We start from the raw sequence: 17,150 nt of genomic DNA on the forward strand, positions 1-17,150 counted from the left end.
TGATTTAATACTAAATTTAGCAATCAACTGTTTAAAGATATCAACAGGAGAAGATAATTCTAACAAAGAATCTCAACATTTTAATTTAGGACAACAAATTAATGAATTAATATCAAAAGTTGATACCCATATATGTTCTTCATTAGAGTTCTATACTTAGGAGGAATAGGAGATGCGAAGTGGGCCTATATTTAGATATAATTTCCTAGACATTATTAACTGTTAGTTGCTTGCTTACATGTTCTAAGCCCTGTAGATGTCTTCATCTATATCTAATCTTAGAAATCAACCCGTTGCGCTTAAGAACAACAACCAGAACTAACTGCACAAATTGAGAACAATTTATTTCTTGCATTGACTTTGTAATACTTAAATTCTTTTACATGTTTTCTCTTGACATGAGTTGGCTTATAGTCATGCACCAATATATTATTAGAGTTATGTTCTACATTGTTGTTAGTATCTTATAGTTCTTGCAAAATAAAGTTTAGTTGTTCTTGTCAATCATAACTTACAAATACTTGTTATTGATATATACATTTTTTAATGTTCTAGAAACACTTTGGACACTTGTTTAATCGAGATTGTTTACTTATGGATAAGACATGGATGTATCGATCAAGATTAAGTGATGCATACCAGAAAGGAGTTGACATGTTTCTCGATTTTGCATTTACTAATGCAAGTTATGAGGATAAGATCATATGTCCATGCATCAAGTGTGGACTTACACTTCCTGTCACTCGGTCAGTTGCATATGATCACTTAGTATGTGATGGCTTCACAAAGGGTTACACTAAATGGGTTTTACATGGTGAAGCATCATCTGTTGCTACAACAGGTCTTGATACGCACATGCAGAATAGGCCACAATTAAATATTGATACACATGGATTAGTACACGAGGCATTTGGAATCTCAAATGACGATGATAGAGTCGATGAAGACAACCCTAAAGATTTGGGAGATAAACCAAATCCACAAGCAGAGAAGTTCTACAAGTTGATACATGATGGACAAAAGGAGCTTTATCCACAATGTAGGAATTTTACAAAGCTCTCATTCATCCTTCAGTTATTTCATATCAAGAATTTAGGCGGATGGAGTAATAAATCGTTCACCATGTTATTAGAGTTATTGAAGGAGGCATTCCCAGAGGGTGTAACACTGCCTAACACTGTTTATGAAGTTGAGCAGATAGTCATGGAGTTAGGACTTACTTATGAGAAGATTCATGCATGTCCCAATGATTGCATGTTGTATAGGAATGAGCACAAAACTGATTCTGAATGTTATGTTTGCCATACATCTAGGTATGTAACAGAGCAAAATGATTCAGGCAACGAGGCATCCTCTAAAAAAGGCAGCTATAAAACACCTTCTAAGGTTCTACATTACTTTCCTTTGATACCAAGGCTACAAAGGTTATTCATGTCATCCAAAACAGCATCATCTATGAAGTGGCATAAAGAAGGTCGCACCAATGATGGTTGTATGAGACATCCTGCCGATTCTCCAGCTTGGATGACTTTTGACCACCTACATCCTGATTTCGCAGTAGATTGTAGAAATGTTAGACTTGGGTTGGCGTGTGATGGTGTGAACCCTTTCAGAACATTGAGCAGCACGTATAGCACCTGGCCTGTAATTCTTATACCGTATAATTTGCCTCCATGGATGTGTATGAAGCAGACCAATTTTCTATTATCATTGATTATCCCTGGTCGTAGTGCACCTGGAAATAATATTGATGTGTATTTGGAACCTTTAATTGATGAATTAAAGGAATTATGGGTGAATGGAGTAGAGACATATGATGCATCAATTAAACAAAATTTCCAATTGTGCGCAGCATTAATGTGGACTATCAGCGACTTCCCTGCTTATGCTTATTTGTCAGGGTGGAGTACTAAAGGGAAGTATGCATGCCCTTCATGCCACAAAGACACATGCTTCCAGTGGTTGAAGCATGGCCGAAAACATTGTTACATGGGTCATCGTCGATTCTTGGACAAACATCATGCATTTCGAGATGATGAGCGATCTTTTGATGGTACTAAAGAAAAAAGAACTGGACCCAATCCTTTAACTGGTTCTATGGTGTTGGATATGTTACATGGCTTCAATATCACTTATGGAAAGATGAGTACTAATCCAGAATTACCATATAATTGGAAGAAAAGAAGCATATTCTTTGAATTACCATATTGGAAGGATAATCTAGTGCGGCACAATCTTGATGTGATGCACATTGAGAAAAATGTATGTGAGAGCTTGCTTGGAACACTACTGAATTTAGAGGGGAAGACAAAGGATAATCTAAATGCACGTCTTGACTTGAAACTTCAAGGTATAAGGCCTGAACTCCATCCAAAAGAAAATGCAGCAAATAAAACCATCTTGCCTCCTTCTTGTTTCTCATTAAAGAAACAAGAAAAAGATGTTTTTTGTAAATTTTTGAAGACTGTTAAAGTTCCTGATGGTTATGCAGCGAATATTTCACGGTGCATCGACTTAAAGCAGCGTAGAATCTTTGGACTTAAAAGTCATGATTGCCATATTTTGATGCAACAATTACTTCCTTTAGCAATTCGAGGAATGTTGAGTTCACATGTAACTTCACCTTTGATTGAGTTGAGTAATTTCTTTCGAGAGTTATGTTCTAAAGTTGGTTTGGCACAAGACTTTATGCGTCTTGAAAGGCAAATTCCGATAACACTTTGTAAGTTTGAAAAAATATTTCCCCCTAACTTTTTTGACATTATGGTGCATTTGGTGGTTCACTTAGCATCTGAGGCTAGATTAGCAGGACCTGTGCATTATCGTTGGATGTATTCTGTTGAGAGGTAAAGTTTATATTAAATCACATATTTCTTTACCATCATTATTATATTTTACTTTTGTTATTATCCAACATCATTCAAAATTTTGTTTTTTTAACTTACCAAAACATAGGTACTTGAGTAGATTAAAGTCATATGTGCGAAATAGAAGTCGACCGGAGGGTAGTATGGCAAAAGGATACCTTGCAAATGAATGCTTGACATTTTGCTCGAGGTATATGGAAGGTGTTGAGACACGATTCAACCGGATGTCTCGAAATTATGATGAGGGGGGTAATGGTACCGAAGGATTATCTATTTTCTCAATGCCTGGCCGACCATTAGGTAAAGGCGTGATAGACACAATGGATGATGGCACAAAAGAAAAGGCACATCGATATGTGCTATTTAATTGTGAGACGGTCAACAAATTTATTGAGTAAGACACTCGACATCTGTAATCAATTTCATTATTATTATTATTGTTATTATTATTTTACATTCTTTTTCCACACTCTCACAAATCTTTTATATGGCATACAGACAACACCGTAGACTTGTTTCCATACAAAATCCACGTCTTCGTGAAATGGCCATTGATCGCATTCATAGTGAAACATTTCCAACATGGTTTGATAAACATGTAAGCAGTGTTTTGAAGTTCCTTAAAATTTGATTTGATATTAACCTCAATTTCATTCCACACTTACAAAAGTTATGTCATCAATTGTCTGAAAACAGGTTGAGGAATTGCATAATGCAGGTGATAGTCAAATAACTGAAGAGCTTAGATGTTTGGCTCATGGTCCAAATAAAATTTTCACAAAATATAAGCGATACTTGATAAATGGTTTTAGGTTCCATACTAAGGAGATTGAGCGAAAGAGGAAAACTCAAAATAGTGGGATTATTGTCACGGCAAAAACACGAAGCTTTGCAAGTGGTAGAGATGGAAATCCGGTCTCTGGAGATGTTACATTTTATGGCGTGTTAACATATATAATTGAGTTAGATTATTTGTTTGGGAAGAGGGTCGTGTTATTTAAAGGCGATTGGGTGTCACAATCAGGGAAAATACAAGATAAAGATTGCACATTAGTCAACTTTACACGATTAATGAAAGATGCTGAGCCTTTTGTGTTGGCTTCTCAAGCAGAACAGGTAATGTATGTAGAAGACTTGAAACACAAAGATTGGCAAGTTGCTATCAAGATAAATCCGAGAGATTTTTATGATATGAATGCGGGGTCTTCTGTGGACAATGTGGAGGCATACTTGCAGAGTGTTGTATGCCATACACAAAGTGGTGATGGGGACAATAACTTTGATTTGGTTCGGACAGACATGCCTGCTGCAATTGTAGATGCACCACTTTCTCAGGTGTTAAGAGACAACGATGTTCATGATGATGGAGATGAGGAAGAATTAGATCTTATGTGACTGTTAAACTTATTGAACATTGGTAGTTATTTATATTTGAAAACAATTCTATAGTTTCATTTTGTTCTCTTTCTTTATCATTGTTTTTGTTAATTTAATTGATTGTTTGAAGAATGAATAATGCGTTTTTAATTTAACTATGTGATTTTCATATGTGGCTACAAAATATTTATGAGACTATATGTTACATTTAGTCACTACCAAGATAGCAACGCAATAAAGGTGAATTCACAATTTTTTTTTTTGTTAATTTTCTTCAAGTATTTTGTTCATTTGCAAATAATTTATTTGGATCATTCTAAGTTTACAATTTGATTTGTCTATTTTACTTGAATCATACTAGGATTCATCTATAAAGCAAAAAGCCTATGGACCCATATCTTCAGTTTCGCTCAGGCAATGTTGGTGAGTTTAGTGAGTCAACTTCATCTGAGATACAGCCAAATTCTAGTCAATCCAATGATAATGCAGGTATGCAAGTTCAAACCTTATAACAATGTTATTATTTCTTCGTATATAATTTAATATTAGTATTATTATTTATTTTTATTTTTTTTATAACTAGATGGTGCTAGTGGACAAAAGAAAACAAGAGGTCCCACACAAATGCGTAATATTTGGGGTACTCGTGATGATGAGCGCCTAACAGTCAATTGGAACAAACTTGGCCAACCTGATGACAAATTGGCAACAAAGTTATCATCATTCATTGGAACTATTGTGCGTGATGGGAAAAATGCACCACTCACTTACAAGAATTGGCATAAAGTCCCAGAACATTACAAAGATCACATATGGGCACTTGTACAGGTAAATGACACAATATTGTGCGAAAGATGATCACATGTGAAAAATAGAAAACATGGGTAATGTGATTAAAACAACACTCTTTATAATTTTGTTTAATTTTAATTTTTTATGTGGGAAGATTAATTTTTTATTATTGTATTCTTCTCTCTCTCTCTCTCTCTTTTTTCAGTCAAAGTTTGATCTTCCAAGTCATGCTAGGAAGTGGGTTATGAAGTGCTCTGGTAAGAAGTTAAAAGACTGGAAGGCAAACATGAAGAAAAATTATTATAAGAACCACTTGAGTTTTGACGAACAAAAGCATTATAAAGATAATAGAGTATATGCTGATCAGTGGGAACACCTTATTAAGTATTGGGCCATCGAAGAAGTAAAGGTATACTCGATTTGATCATTATATGTTATTTTACTTGCTGTAGTTTGGACGCCATTAATTTATGCATTTGTAATTTTAGGCACAAAGTGATAAAAACAAAGCAAGTCGTGCAGAGCGAAAGTATAATCATACTACTGGAACAAAAAGTTTTCCACGTGTTCGAAAGGAGCAGGTTAATTCCTCTTTTCATGTTGTATATTTAATATGATAAGGTATACATAATGTGACATAATGATATAATTTATATTTTGGAAAATATTATTTTGTAGAAAAGTAAGTTGGGACACTCTCCAACTTGTGCTCACATGTTTAAAGTATGTTATACAAAGGAGACAGGAACTCCTGAGGCAACGAAAGCAATGATAGTATGTACCAAATAATTATGTCCATTTGAACTTGTAGATTAGTTAAAATTTCCACATTATAGTGTTGAGTTATTAAAATGTATATATTAAGTCATGTTTTTTGCAACCTTATAGGATGAAATGAATGAGAGGACAACATTAAATGCAAATTTATCAAATAAGGGCCCAAATGATGCATTTGGACAAGTGATGGGTAAAGAAAAACATGGACGAGTTCGCATGTATGGATTAGGTGTCTCCCCGTCTAATTTATGGAGAGATACATCTAGTCATAAAGCAAACCACGACACAACAATGGATGTTATGGACGCTGAAAATTCGGAGCCAAGGTCCAAAGTTTCCCATGTTCAACATGCTCCGAATAACTTGACAAACACATCTAATCAGGTAATTTTTTTAATAGAATTTATAATTAATTAATGTTTTCCTACACTTATATATGCATACATATATCTATGTGTGTGTGTTTGTAACATTAAATAGTTCAAATTTGGTTAGGCCACAACAACTTCTACTCCTCTCGACATGGCAGCTCGACATCAAGCATGGTCTTTGTCATCGATACAAGATACTTCTCTTACTCAGGTACCTACTAAGAGCTAATCATATAGATCACATTACTTCCAACTTTATTTTAGAATAGCATGCAACATTTATTTTACAATTAACCAAGGAATGAATATTTCGGACATAAATTTCATTATTTAAATGTAGACAAAATGTGCTACATAGTCTAAATCATGACATGACGAAGTTTGTGTTATTTTAAAAAAAAAATTAATTTAATTTTCTTCTAAAGCTTTAACAAGACATCTTTCCATCATTTATTACCGCATGAGCTATTTCTGACTCTCTCAAAATATTGCTTGAAAGTAATTAGTTGATTGTCATTTTGCACAATTACAATTGACTTATATCGTTGAGGTTAGGTGATCCTGATATTGATAATGGACATGGTTGTCATTGTCGTTGATTGGTGTTTTTGGTTGTTATTGATTTTTTAAGCTATTGTTTGATATGGTCTAAAGCTTTACGGTTGTTACTTTTATATAATTTGTTGTAGTGTAGTGAACCAATTAAGTGATTAAAGCATTTGGCTTGCTTATCTACTAGAGAAATCCATATCACTTTCAGTTGTGATCATCTTCACTCTAGCACTTTGTACTAGTTTTTTTTTTTAATATTAGCAATTTAATTTTAAATATACAATTACTTAAGTAGTTAAATCTTGATTTACAGGTGGGAGATATAGTTGTTCTAAAAAGTATCATTAGGCCAACAGAAACAGTTGCAATCGGAGTACTTAAAAGCACAGACGCATCTAAAGAAGTAGAAGGGGAAGAACTGGGACCTGACTATTGGGAGGTACATGTTCAAGTGCCAATCAAACCTAATGAGAGCTTGATCCGATCACATGGACTTGTCAAAACAATTGGACAAGCTATTGGAGCTCATGTTGCTTGGCCTGCTCCATTTGTGGTATATTTCTTTCGTAAATACTAATTTTTTTAACAAATTTATATTAACTTAATATAATTTCAATTACCTTCACATGTTTATTTTTTGGATGCAGATTTCACAAGTTATGGATGCTAGCCGAGAATATTTATACAAGTGAGGTTGAGAATTTGGGAACTGATTTTATTTTTGATAATTTTTCTCTCCGGAATATGCATATCACTATGGCTTTTCAGAACTTATGGTTGGAATAATTATTTTTTAGCACGTTTTTGCTTTAACTTTGTTAGTGTGGTAGAATATTTAATAATTTTGGCAAGGGATTTTTTTTTTGCAATATAAATAAATTTATATTTCAATAATAAATAATTGATTGTGGTTTTTATTTATTTTTTGATGTGATGATCTTATGGTGGTAATATTTTTTATTATTATGAAAATATTACAGGATGAATGGATGCCAAATTAAAATATGATGTGGCAATTAATATTTAATTGTTTATAAAATTGATTCTATTTTTATAGGTATTTACGCATGCATAATTGTAGCTTTTAAAAGTGTCAATGAAAAAAATATATAAGTGGCATTTTGTAGTAGTGATAGTAGCATTGCAAAGTGTCATTAAAATAAGTTCCAATGGCACTTATATCTATTTAATGGCACAAATGAATTGGATTTAGTGGCATTTATGAAGGTGTTATAAATATCAATTGTGGCATAATAAGCGTCATTAAAAATCCATATCGTGGCATTTTTTAGATTGCAAGTCTTCTTTAATGGCACTTGTTAGCGTCACGAATAGTGCCTACCATGACATTAAAGTGTCACTGAAAGGTTTTAGTCTTGATGGTGCAATGACACTTATAAGTGTCACTAACTCTTTTTTTAATGGCGCTTGATAGTGCCACAAATAATATCTACCATGACATTAAAATGTCATTAAAAGTTTTCAGTCATGATGGTGCAGTGGCACTTGCAAGTATCTACCGTGGCACTCGTATCTACCGTGGCACCGATAGAAGTGGCACTTGTTCAAAATGTCACAAGACCAAAAAATGTCATTAGAAGAATAGTTTTGTGGCACTTTCAAATGTCACTAAACTAAGAAATGACAAAGTGCAGAAGAAAAGAAACACAAGACAAATTCTATGCAAAATAGATGCAATGGGGTTCTATTTATATAGGTGAATTGGTGGCTTTTCAAAAGGTTATGGTGATTTTTCAATGAAAAGACACATTTTTTTTTTCTATGAAAAGACACAACTTTTCCATGGAATAGGTACAAAGAACATATATGACTGTTCTTTCAAACATATTCGAATTTTGAATCGAATCTGATTCAATTTTAACCAAAATGAATAACAAATAACTTTAATTTTAAATTAAATAAATTTTGTCTGAAAACCATACTCAAATGGTGCGCTTTGGAGTCAATTTCTCATTCACCTATTAATGGTTTCCAAACCATTTTTCCAACAAGTTTATACCTTATTGGCTACAAATTCCAAGGCATAGCTAGGTTACAACAAAAGTGGGTTTTCAACCCAATACACATATAGCTTGTGGCTTGCAATACTAAACAAGTAAGATCGAGCCACATGCTCCAAAAGGATCCTTCATGCCTTCATCTCAATGGAGGCATACCGTTAGTTAAATATGATTTTGGGATTTGATAATATTATACGTACCACAACGAAAGTCCCATGCCGTAGGGAATTTAAATAACCATTGGCCCTCTGATTAGTCATTTTAGTAACCCTCTGTTCGTCATGGATTTATTAACCCTCTGTTCTGTTCTATACTGTGGTTTTAACTATTTTGCTTATGTGATTTCTTCATTATGTTTCTCTTATTTAAAATGATTTATTTATTTGAACAAAACAATTCACTATTTAGCCTAAATAATTATTCATGGTGACTTTTATACCCTTATGCTTTAAGTACAATATGTCTCACTATGTCTTGTGCTTATAGTTGTTAAACACTTTTGGGTGATAAGGCCTAGGGAGGGTGTAGGAACCCACACTTCATGTCCTCATCATGTTCATGAGCATCGGTATGATTATGACTTGTTTAGCTTGCATGTGTATGTTGTGATTTGTTTCGCTTGAGCTAATGCGATCCATGTCTTGATTTGAAGCCTTGTGATTTGTCTAAGTGTAGTATGCTTGTCTTGTTCCTTCCTTGATGTGAAACTTAGGTTACGCCTTGCCTGAGTTATGCTAGCCGACGTTATTCCAATGCCGAGGTCACCCTTAGTCTAGTAGTAGTATCTTGGAACCCCTTGTTGATCTCCGTCCTTGCCTCGACCACGTTAGCCGAGATGTCACCTTGCACCTCAGTGATCTCGTCCTGGAAGTGGTATGACCTAGGCCGAGGTGTGGCGCATCTAGGCCAAGATGTGGCACAACTTAGTCAAGTGTTGTCCCTCCTAGCCGAGGTCATTGTCACCTTAGTTGCCGAAGTCCTTTGTTAGCCGATGTCACCCCTTGCCGGAGTGTCATTCTGTGTAGCTTGTTAGATACGCCTTGTTGTTAGCCGATGTCTTTGCCCTGGCAGAGAGCCCATACCGCCTTGCTTGTTGAACACCCTTCCACCATGCTTTGTCTGGCCTGTCAGCCACCTTTTCAGGATGAACCCAACCAGTCGCCGCCACGTGTCTCAGCAGAGGGTTAACCCCAGAACCGGGTATAGAAAACTATCATTTGGTATCATAAACTTGCCTTGTAGAGAGAGAGAAGCTCTAGAAGAGGGAGAAGAGTTCTTGAGAGAGAAGTAGATCTTCAAGCTTGATTCCTAGAGATCGAACCGTTAGATCCGCGTTCTAAGGTTAGATTCTTGATCTGCTCATGATGTTCTTTATGTTTATGTTATTGCATTGCATGATTGAAAATGATTTGTAAGCCATGCATCGTTTTGAAGCTCGATTTTAGAAAGAGAAAATGACATTCATGTGTTCTTCAAGAAAAGTCTTGTTTGATCCGAAAGCTTGCATAAAGAATCATGATTTTGTGTTTATTTCCGCAAGGATTTCAAGTACGGGTACCCAGGTCCATGTTTTCAAACTCATAGCACGAAAATCCCAGATTTGTGATGGCAGATTATGATCAAACATTCGTATTTTTCATGTTTTCACACTCATGTTCTTCATGTTCATCAACAGAGGGAAACCCAGAGTTTCCCGACCTCTTTTCCTTGCATGTGGCCCTCGGGAACACACCTCGGCAAGGAGGTGTGGAACCTCGGCCTAGACCTGATTGGTGCCCAGCATGTTTTTCGAAAACATTTGTGTACATGAGAGACTTGTTTGAAAGCGCATTCAAAAGGCTTTGCCATGTGTTGTAGGACTTGGGCTTGTCTCGACCCCGACGTGTGAAGAAACGATGTGAGTGGTATTTCTAATAAAGCTATGTTACACTTGTTTTGATAAATCTTGTTTTGCCTTGTCTTGAAAAGTATTTGATTTAGCATGAATGACTATCCCTACTTGTATATTAAACACTATCTTGTTTTGATGACATGTCTTGAAAGTCCTTAGCTGCAGGGGACTATAATGCAACTGCACTCTTGTCTTGACAGTCCTTAGTGCTAGAGGACTATAAACTTTCGCAGCACAGCTTGTCTTGACAGTCCTTAGTGCTAGAGGACTATAAACTTTCGCAGCACAGCTTGTCTTGACAGTCCTTAGTGCTAGAGGACTATAAACTTTCGCAGCACAGCTTGTCTTGAAAGTCCTTAGTTGCAGGGGACTATAATGCAACTGCACTCTTGTCTTGGGAATGTCATCACCCTCTTGTATTAAGTAGATGTAATAACATCCAAAGAACTTGAAAGGCCGGCAATGAACTTGATTTCCCTCTTGATTATAAAGTATGCTATGTATTGTTTTGAAAGAAATCTTGGATATCAATCATGCAAACCTTTATTTCTAATATCATTCACTGAGTATCCAAGCTCACCCTCTCTATATATATATGTAGGTGATGAACAAGAAGGCATTGAGGCCTAGACGTGATTGCCGATGTGTTTTGGGCGCGTAGCCGACATGTTTTGGATTTGTGTTTTGCATCGTCTTGAAGATTATGCTTCTCGGCTTATGTTTTCTTTGTTTGTTTTGGCATATGTCGGCTTGAGAAGCCTTTTGGTCAGGATGTGTTTTGTATCTCATTCTTGTTGTATCTAAATTGTAAGACTTGTAAAGATGTTCGATGTATGACATTCCATTGGACTTATGCACGGCTCTCATGGACTATTTAGATTTTGTATATGTATATATATTGCTTCCGCACTTGTAAGCCCCATATATTATACTCTAATTGTGTGTGATTTTTGTAAGACGGCCTTCGGTAACCTCGGGTTACTGGCCATCACGGCACCAAACTACTAGGGGCGGTTTGGGGGCGTGACAGAATGGTATCAGAGCGCAAGATCCTTGTAGTACGTTAATCACACACCTTGAGTCCTAGAGAGCCTAGGATTTCCCTTAGAAGAATGTTAAGATTGCATCATATTGCTTGCTACTTGACTATGTGTGCATCGTTTTGGCCTAGACGCTCGTTACTTGCATATGTGTTATCTGTTTAGTTGTTTTAAAGTCTCATCTTGCATCCCCCCCTAGCATCATGAGGAGAGGTAGACCCCCAGTTGGCCGAGATCGATCGGAAGACAGGTTGGAGAGATTGGAAAGGTTAGTCGAAGGCTTGGTTCGTGAGCAGAGACAACCTAGGCCGCAGGATACTGGTACCACTTCTATGCATGCCGAACAGACGAATGGCCGATATGCAGCTCCACCCCCTCCAGTGCCACAAGTGCCTCCGCAGCAAGCTTTGTATGGGAACGACACGATAACTCTAATCAGAGAGTTCAAGAAGATGAAACCGCCGAGATTTCAGGGAGGCATAGAACCAATGAAAGCCGAAGCATGGGTTTTAGAGATGGAGAAGTTGTTTGAAGTTTTTCCCAGTACAGACGCCCAGAAGGTATCTCTGGCAGCATTCACATTAGACGACGATGCTCGTAGGTGGTGGATGATGGTCCGAGAAAGCAATCCGGGTTTGACTTGGGCAAAATTTTTGGAGTTGTTCTACAACAAGCATTTCCCCCTCAGCGTCCGAGACCGAAAGACCACGGAGTTTCAGAATCTGATCCAAGGGAACAAGACGGTCGCAGAATACGATCGTGCCTTTACTGAACTAGCGAGATATGCGCCTCATATGGTTGACGACGAGTACCGAAAGGCGAGGAAGTTCGAAAGTGGGTTGCGTGGACCGATACAAGATCGGGTCAATATGCTCAATATGCCGACGTACGCCGGAGTACTGGACAAGGCCATCCTGGCTGAAGCTAACTTGAACCGATACCAGAGTTCAGGTGAGGGTCAGAGGAAGAGACAGAGTTATGATAATCGCCGAGTTCCGTTCAATGCCAAGAAGAAGATGAGTACGGACAATTCAAGCAACTCCAATCAAGAGGGTAACGTTAAGCCGATGTGCGCGAGTTGTGGAAAGCTACATTTCGGGGTTTGTCGTTGGGCAACAGGAGCTTGTTATGAGTGCGGCGAGATAGGCCATCGCGTGAAAGACTGCCCGAAAGCAAGGACCGATGATGGGAGGAGGAATGGAAGCACCTCAGGCTCTGCACAGAAGAATAACGTCGGGGGAATACAGGCGAGGCAAGGCAGAGTTTTTGCATTAGTACCAGGAGATGCCCAGAATGCCGAGGCGGTAGTGTCAGGTACCCTCTCAATTTGTTCTCGAGATGCATACGTATTGATTGATTCGGGTTCTACGCATTCATTTGTGTCCACTATATTCGCCGAGAAGTTGGATAGAGAATTAGAACCCCTTGATTATGTATTATCTGTGTCTACTCCATCTGGGAGAAATATGATTGTTACATCCATTTATAGGGCGTGTATTGCTATGATTGAGAGTGTAGAATTGTTAGTTGATTTGATGCCATTAAACATGACTCACTTCGATGTTATATTGGGAATGGATTGGTTAGTGGCGAATCATGCATCCATTAATTGTGTTACTAAGAATGTCACATTGAAGACCCCAAGTCAAGCCGAGGTCATTTTCTAGGGTAAAGGAGTAGTACCCCCACCTTACTTAATCTCATCCATGAAGGCCTACAAGTTGATCCAAAAAGGATGTAAGGGTTATTTATGCAGTATACTAAGTGATCTGAATGGAAATGTTGAGTTAGCCGACATACCCGTTGTTGAGGAATTCCCCGACGTCTTTCCGAATGAGTTGCCTGGCCACCTTGTCGATAGAGAAATAGAGTTTACTGTGGACGTCTTGCCAGGAACACAACCTATCTCCAAAACACCCTACAGAATGGCTCCAGCCGAACTTAGAGAACTGAAATCGCAATTACAAGAATTGTTGGACAAAGGATTTGTTAGGCCGAGCACTTCACCGTGGGGAGCACCCGTTCTATTTGTTAAGAAAAAGGATGGCACACTTCGTCTTTGCATTGACTACAGAGAACTTAATAAGGTGACCATCAAGAACAAGTACCCATTGCCTAGAATCGACGATTTACTTGATCAACTACGAGGAGCACGAGTCTTTTCCAAGATTGACCTTAGGTCGGGCTACCATCAGTTGAAGGTTAAAGCCGAGGACATTGAGAAAACTGCTTTTCGGACAAGATATGGCCACTACGAATTCTTGGTAATGCCCTTCGGAGTAACCAATGCCCCAGCAGCATTCATGGACTTGATGAACAGAGTCTTTAAGCCGTACCTGGATGAGTTTGTCATTATTTTTATCGACGACATATTGATCTATTCTGGGAGTGCGAGCGAGCACGAGAATCATCTGAGACTTGCCCTGCAGACCTTGAGAGATAAGAAGTTGTACGCCAAGTTAAGTAAATGCGAGTTTTGGCTTTCCAGCATTTCATTTCTAGGACATGTGATTAATGAAGACGGTATATCAGTTGACCCCAGTAAGATTGAAGCCATTGTGAACTGGCCAACGCCGACCAACGTGTCCGAGGTTCGTAGTTTTCTGGGCTTGGCAGGTTATTACAGAAAGTTTGTGAAGGATTTCTCGAGGATTGCAGTGCCATTGACACAACTAACCAAGAAGGGAGCAGCTTATGAATGGACCAATGAAAGGGAATCAGCTTTCCAGGAGCTGAAGACGAGGTTAGTCACAGCACCAGTTCTAGTACTACCATCAGCTAATGAAGAATTTCAGATTTACAGTGATGCTTCACATAAAGGTTTGGGTTGCATGTTAATGCAAGAAGGTAAAGTCATAGCGTACGCGTCTCGTCAGTTGAAGCCCAATGAAAAGAATTATCCTACCCATGATTTGGAGCTAGCTGCCGTGGTTTTTGCCTTGAAGATATGGCGTCATTACCTGTACGGAACATCTTGCCAAGTTTTCACCGACCACAAGAGTCTGAAATACTTGTTCACCCAGAAAGAGTTAAATATGAGGCAGAGAAGATGGCTCGAGCTGTTGAAGGACTACGACATGCAGATTCAGTATCACCCAGGTAAGGCAAACTCCGTAGCCGACACATTAAGCAGGAAACTAGTCGGAAGTTTGGCGTGTCTGGCAATGGTCTCAGCGGAACCGACCATCGTTGAGGAAGTGAAGACCAGGCAGATGGAAGATAAGTTCCTAAAAAGGGTAATTGATGAATTCGTCTCCAAGCCGAGGCCAAGTTACATAGTGGAAAATCAGGTGCTTAGGTTCGAAGGAAGATTGTGTGTAGCCGACGTACCAGAGTTAAAAAGGAAGATTTTGCAAGAGGCTCATAGTTCCAAGTTTGCCATTCATCCAGGGAGCACCAAGATGTATCGGGACGTAAAGCGGACCTTTTGGTGGCCAAACATGAAAAGAGAGATAGCCGAGTTTGTATCTCAGTGTCTGTGTTGTCAGCGAGTGAAGGCAGAACATCAGAGACCAGCAGGACTTCTTCAACCCTTGTCAATTCCTGAGTGGAAATGGGAGCACGTCTCCATGGATTTTGTAGTGGGTTTGCCAAGGACGCAAAGAGGTATAGATTCCATTTGGGTTATAGTCGACAGGTTTACTAAGTCAGCTCACTTTTTGCCGGTCAAGACTACATTCAATGCCAACCGACTTGCCGAATTGTACATGAATGAGATCGTTAGGCTTCATGGTGTGCCGATGTCCATTGTGTCAGACCGAGACCCGAAGTTCGTTTCTAGATTTTGGCAGAGTCTACAAGGAGCCTTGGGAACAGAGTTGAGATTTAGCACAGCCTTTCACCCCCAGACCGACGGGCAGACAGAAAGAATGATTCAGACACTCGAAGACATGCTCAGACTGTGCGTGTTGGATTTCCAGGGTAGTTGGGAGTCACATTTGCCATTAGTAGAGTTCGCGTACAACAACAGTTATCAAGCCAGCATAGGCATGGCGCCGTATGAAGCTCTGTATGGAAGAGAGTGCAGATCGCCGATATGTTGGACTGAAGTAGGAGACAAAGCTCTAATTGGCCCCGAGTTGGTTCAGATGACAACTGAAAAGATCAAACTCATTCAGCAGAGGATTAAAACCGCACAGAGTCGACAGAAGAGTTATGCCGACCAAAGAAGGAGGGAGTTAGAATTTGAAATTGGGGATCATGTGTTTTTGAAAGTTTCGCCGATGACAGGAGTTTCGAGATTTGGGAAGAAGGGTAAACTTGCACCCCGATATATTGGGCCATTTGAAATTCTTGAGAGGATCAACACCGTTGCTTACAGACTTGCTTTGCCACCAGATTTGAGTCGAGTCCACAGCGTGTTCCATGTTTCGATGCTGAGAAAATATATCCGAGACCCACTGCATGTAATAGATTACTCCGGGGTTGTAGTTAATGAAGACTTGGGCTACGAAGAGAAGCCGACGAGAATTATCGACAGACAAGTGAGGCAGTTGAGAAACAAGGCGATATCAATGGTGAAAATCGAATGGGAGGAGCATTATGGCGAGGAGGCCACATGGGAAAAAGAAGAGGAGATGAAAATTCGTTACCCGGAGTTATTCGTAGGACAAGGTAACTTAAGTTTGGGGACCAAACTTCTTTAAGGAGGGTAGACTGTAGGAACCCACACTTCATGTCCTCATCATGTTCATGAGCATCGGTATGATTATGACTTGTTTAGCTTGCATGTGTATGTTGTGATTTGTTTCTCTTGAGCTAATGCGATCCATGTCTTGATTTGAAGCCTTGTGATTTGTCTAAGTGTAGTATGCTTGTCTTGTTCCTTCCTTGATGTGAAACTTAGGTTACGCCTTGCCTGAGTTATGCTAGCCGACGTTATTCCAATGCCGAGGTCACCCTTAGTCTAGTAGTAGTATCTTGGAACCCCTTGTTGATCTCCGTCCTTGCCTCGACCACGTTAGCCGAGATGTCACCTTGCACCTCAGTGATCTCGTCCTGGAAGTGGTATGACCTAGGCCGAGGTGTGGCGCATCTAGGCCAAGATGTGGCACAGCTTAGTCAAGTGTTGTCCCTCCTAGCCGAGGTCATTGTCACCTTAGTTGCCGAAGTCCTTTGTTAGCCGATGTCACCCCTTGCCGGAGTGTCATTCTGTGTAGCTTGTTAGATACGCCTTGTTGTTAGCCGATGTCTTTGCCCTGGCAGAGAGCCCATACCGCCTTGCTTGTTGAACACCCTTCCACCATGCTTTGTCTGGCCTGTCAGCCACCTTTTCAGGATGAACCCAACCAGTCGCCGCCACGTGTCTCAGCAGAGGGTTAACCCCAGAACCGGGTATAGAAAACTATCATTTGGTATCATAAACTTGCCTTGTAGAGAGAGAGAAGCTCTAGAAGAGGGAGAAGAGTTCTTGAGAGAGAAGTAGATCTTCAAGCTTGATTCCTAGAGATCGAACCGTTAGA

The 17,150-nt window shown here is 38.9% G+C and overlaps 3 protein-coding genes across 3 annotated transcripts; all 3 read left to right on the plus strand.

Moving 5' to 3' along the window:
- Positions 1-471: 471 nt before the first annotated feature.
- LOC145789112 (uncharacterized) lies at positions 472-4,262 on the plus strand. Its single transcript, XM_082918345.1, has 4 exons — positions 472-2,846; positions 2,956-3,261; positions 3,366-3,465; positions 3,564-4,262. Exons 1-4 carry the CDS (start codon positions 595-597, stop codon positions 4,260-4,262), a joined length of 3,357 nt encoding a protein of 1,118 aa, XP_082774471.1. The 5' UTR covers positions 472-594.
- Positions 4,263-4,423: 161 nt separating this feature from the next.
- LOC145821105 (uncharacterized) lies at positions 4,424-5,709 on the plus strand. The gene is made up of 4 exons (XM_082917687.1): positions 4,424-4,733; positions 4,828-5,072; positions 5,242-5,445; positions 5,525-5,709. Exons 1-4 carry the CDS (start codon positions 4,631-4,633, stop codon positions 5,651-5,653), a joined length of 681 nt encoding a protein of 226 aa, XP_082773813.1. The 5' UTR covers positions 4,424-4,630; the 3' UTR covers positions 5,654-5,709.
- Positions 5,710-5,930: 221 nt separating this feature from the next.
- On the plus strand, positions 5,931-7,647 carry LOC145821107 (uncharacterized). Its single transcript, XM_082917688.1, has 4 exons — positions 5,931-6,197; positions 6,309-6,395; positions 7,050-7,289; positions 7,384-7,647. The coding sequence occupies exons 1-4, from the start codon at positions 5,931-5,933 to the stop codon at positions 7,426-7,428; spliced, it is 639 nt and encodes a 212-aa protein (XP_082773814.1). The 3' UTR covers positions 7,429-7,647.
- Positions 7,648-17,150: the final 9,503 nt, after the last annotated feature.

The sequence above is a fragment of the Camellia sinensis genome, chromosome 3 (assembly GCF_055761805.1).
Source record: "Camellia sinensis isolate YWXY chromosome 3, ASM5576180v1, whole genome shotgun sequence".
Taxonomy (NCBI): Eukaryota; Viridiplantae; Streptophyta; class Magnoliopsida; order Ericales; family Theaceae; genus Camellia; species Camellia sinensis.

Bases quoted from the DNA above. Each gene is read 5' to 3' on its own strand.
- LOC145789112 (XM_082918345.1), top strand. From the start codon at position 595: ATGGATAAGACATGGATGTATCGATCAAGATTAAGTGATGCATACCAG. The intron at 2,847-2,955 runs GTAAAGTTTATA...ACCAAAACATAG, and splicing joins TGGATGTATTCTGTTGAGAG to GTACTTGAGTAGATTAAAGT. The intron at 3,262-3,365 runs GTAAGACACTCG...TATGGCATACAG, and splicing joins ACGGTCAACAAATTTATTGA to ACAACACCGTAGACTTGTTT.
- LOC145821105 (XM_082917687.1), top strand. From the start codon at position 4,631: ATGGACCCATATCTTCAGTTTCGCTCAGGCAATGTTGGTGAGTTTAGT. The intron at 5,073-5,241 runs GTAAATGACACA...CTCTTTTTTCAG, and splicing joins ACATATGGGCACTTGTACAG to TCAAAGTTTGATCTTCCAAG. The intron at 5,446-5,524 runs GTATACTCGATT...TTGTAATTTTAG, and splicing joins GGGCCATCGAAGAAGTAAAG to GCACAAAGTGATAAAAACAA.
- LOC145821107 (XM_082917688.1), top strand. From the start codon at position 5,931: ATGAATGAGAGGACAACATTAAATGCAAATTTATCAAATAAGGGCCCA. The intron at 6,396-7,049 runs GTACCTACTAAG...CTTGATTTACAG, and splicing joins AAGATACTTCTCTTACTCAG to GTGGGAGATATAGTTGTTCT. The intron at 7,290-7,383 runs GTATATTTCTTT...TTTTGGATGCAG, and splicing joins CTTGGCCTGCTCCATTTGTG to ATTTCACAAGTTATGGATGC.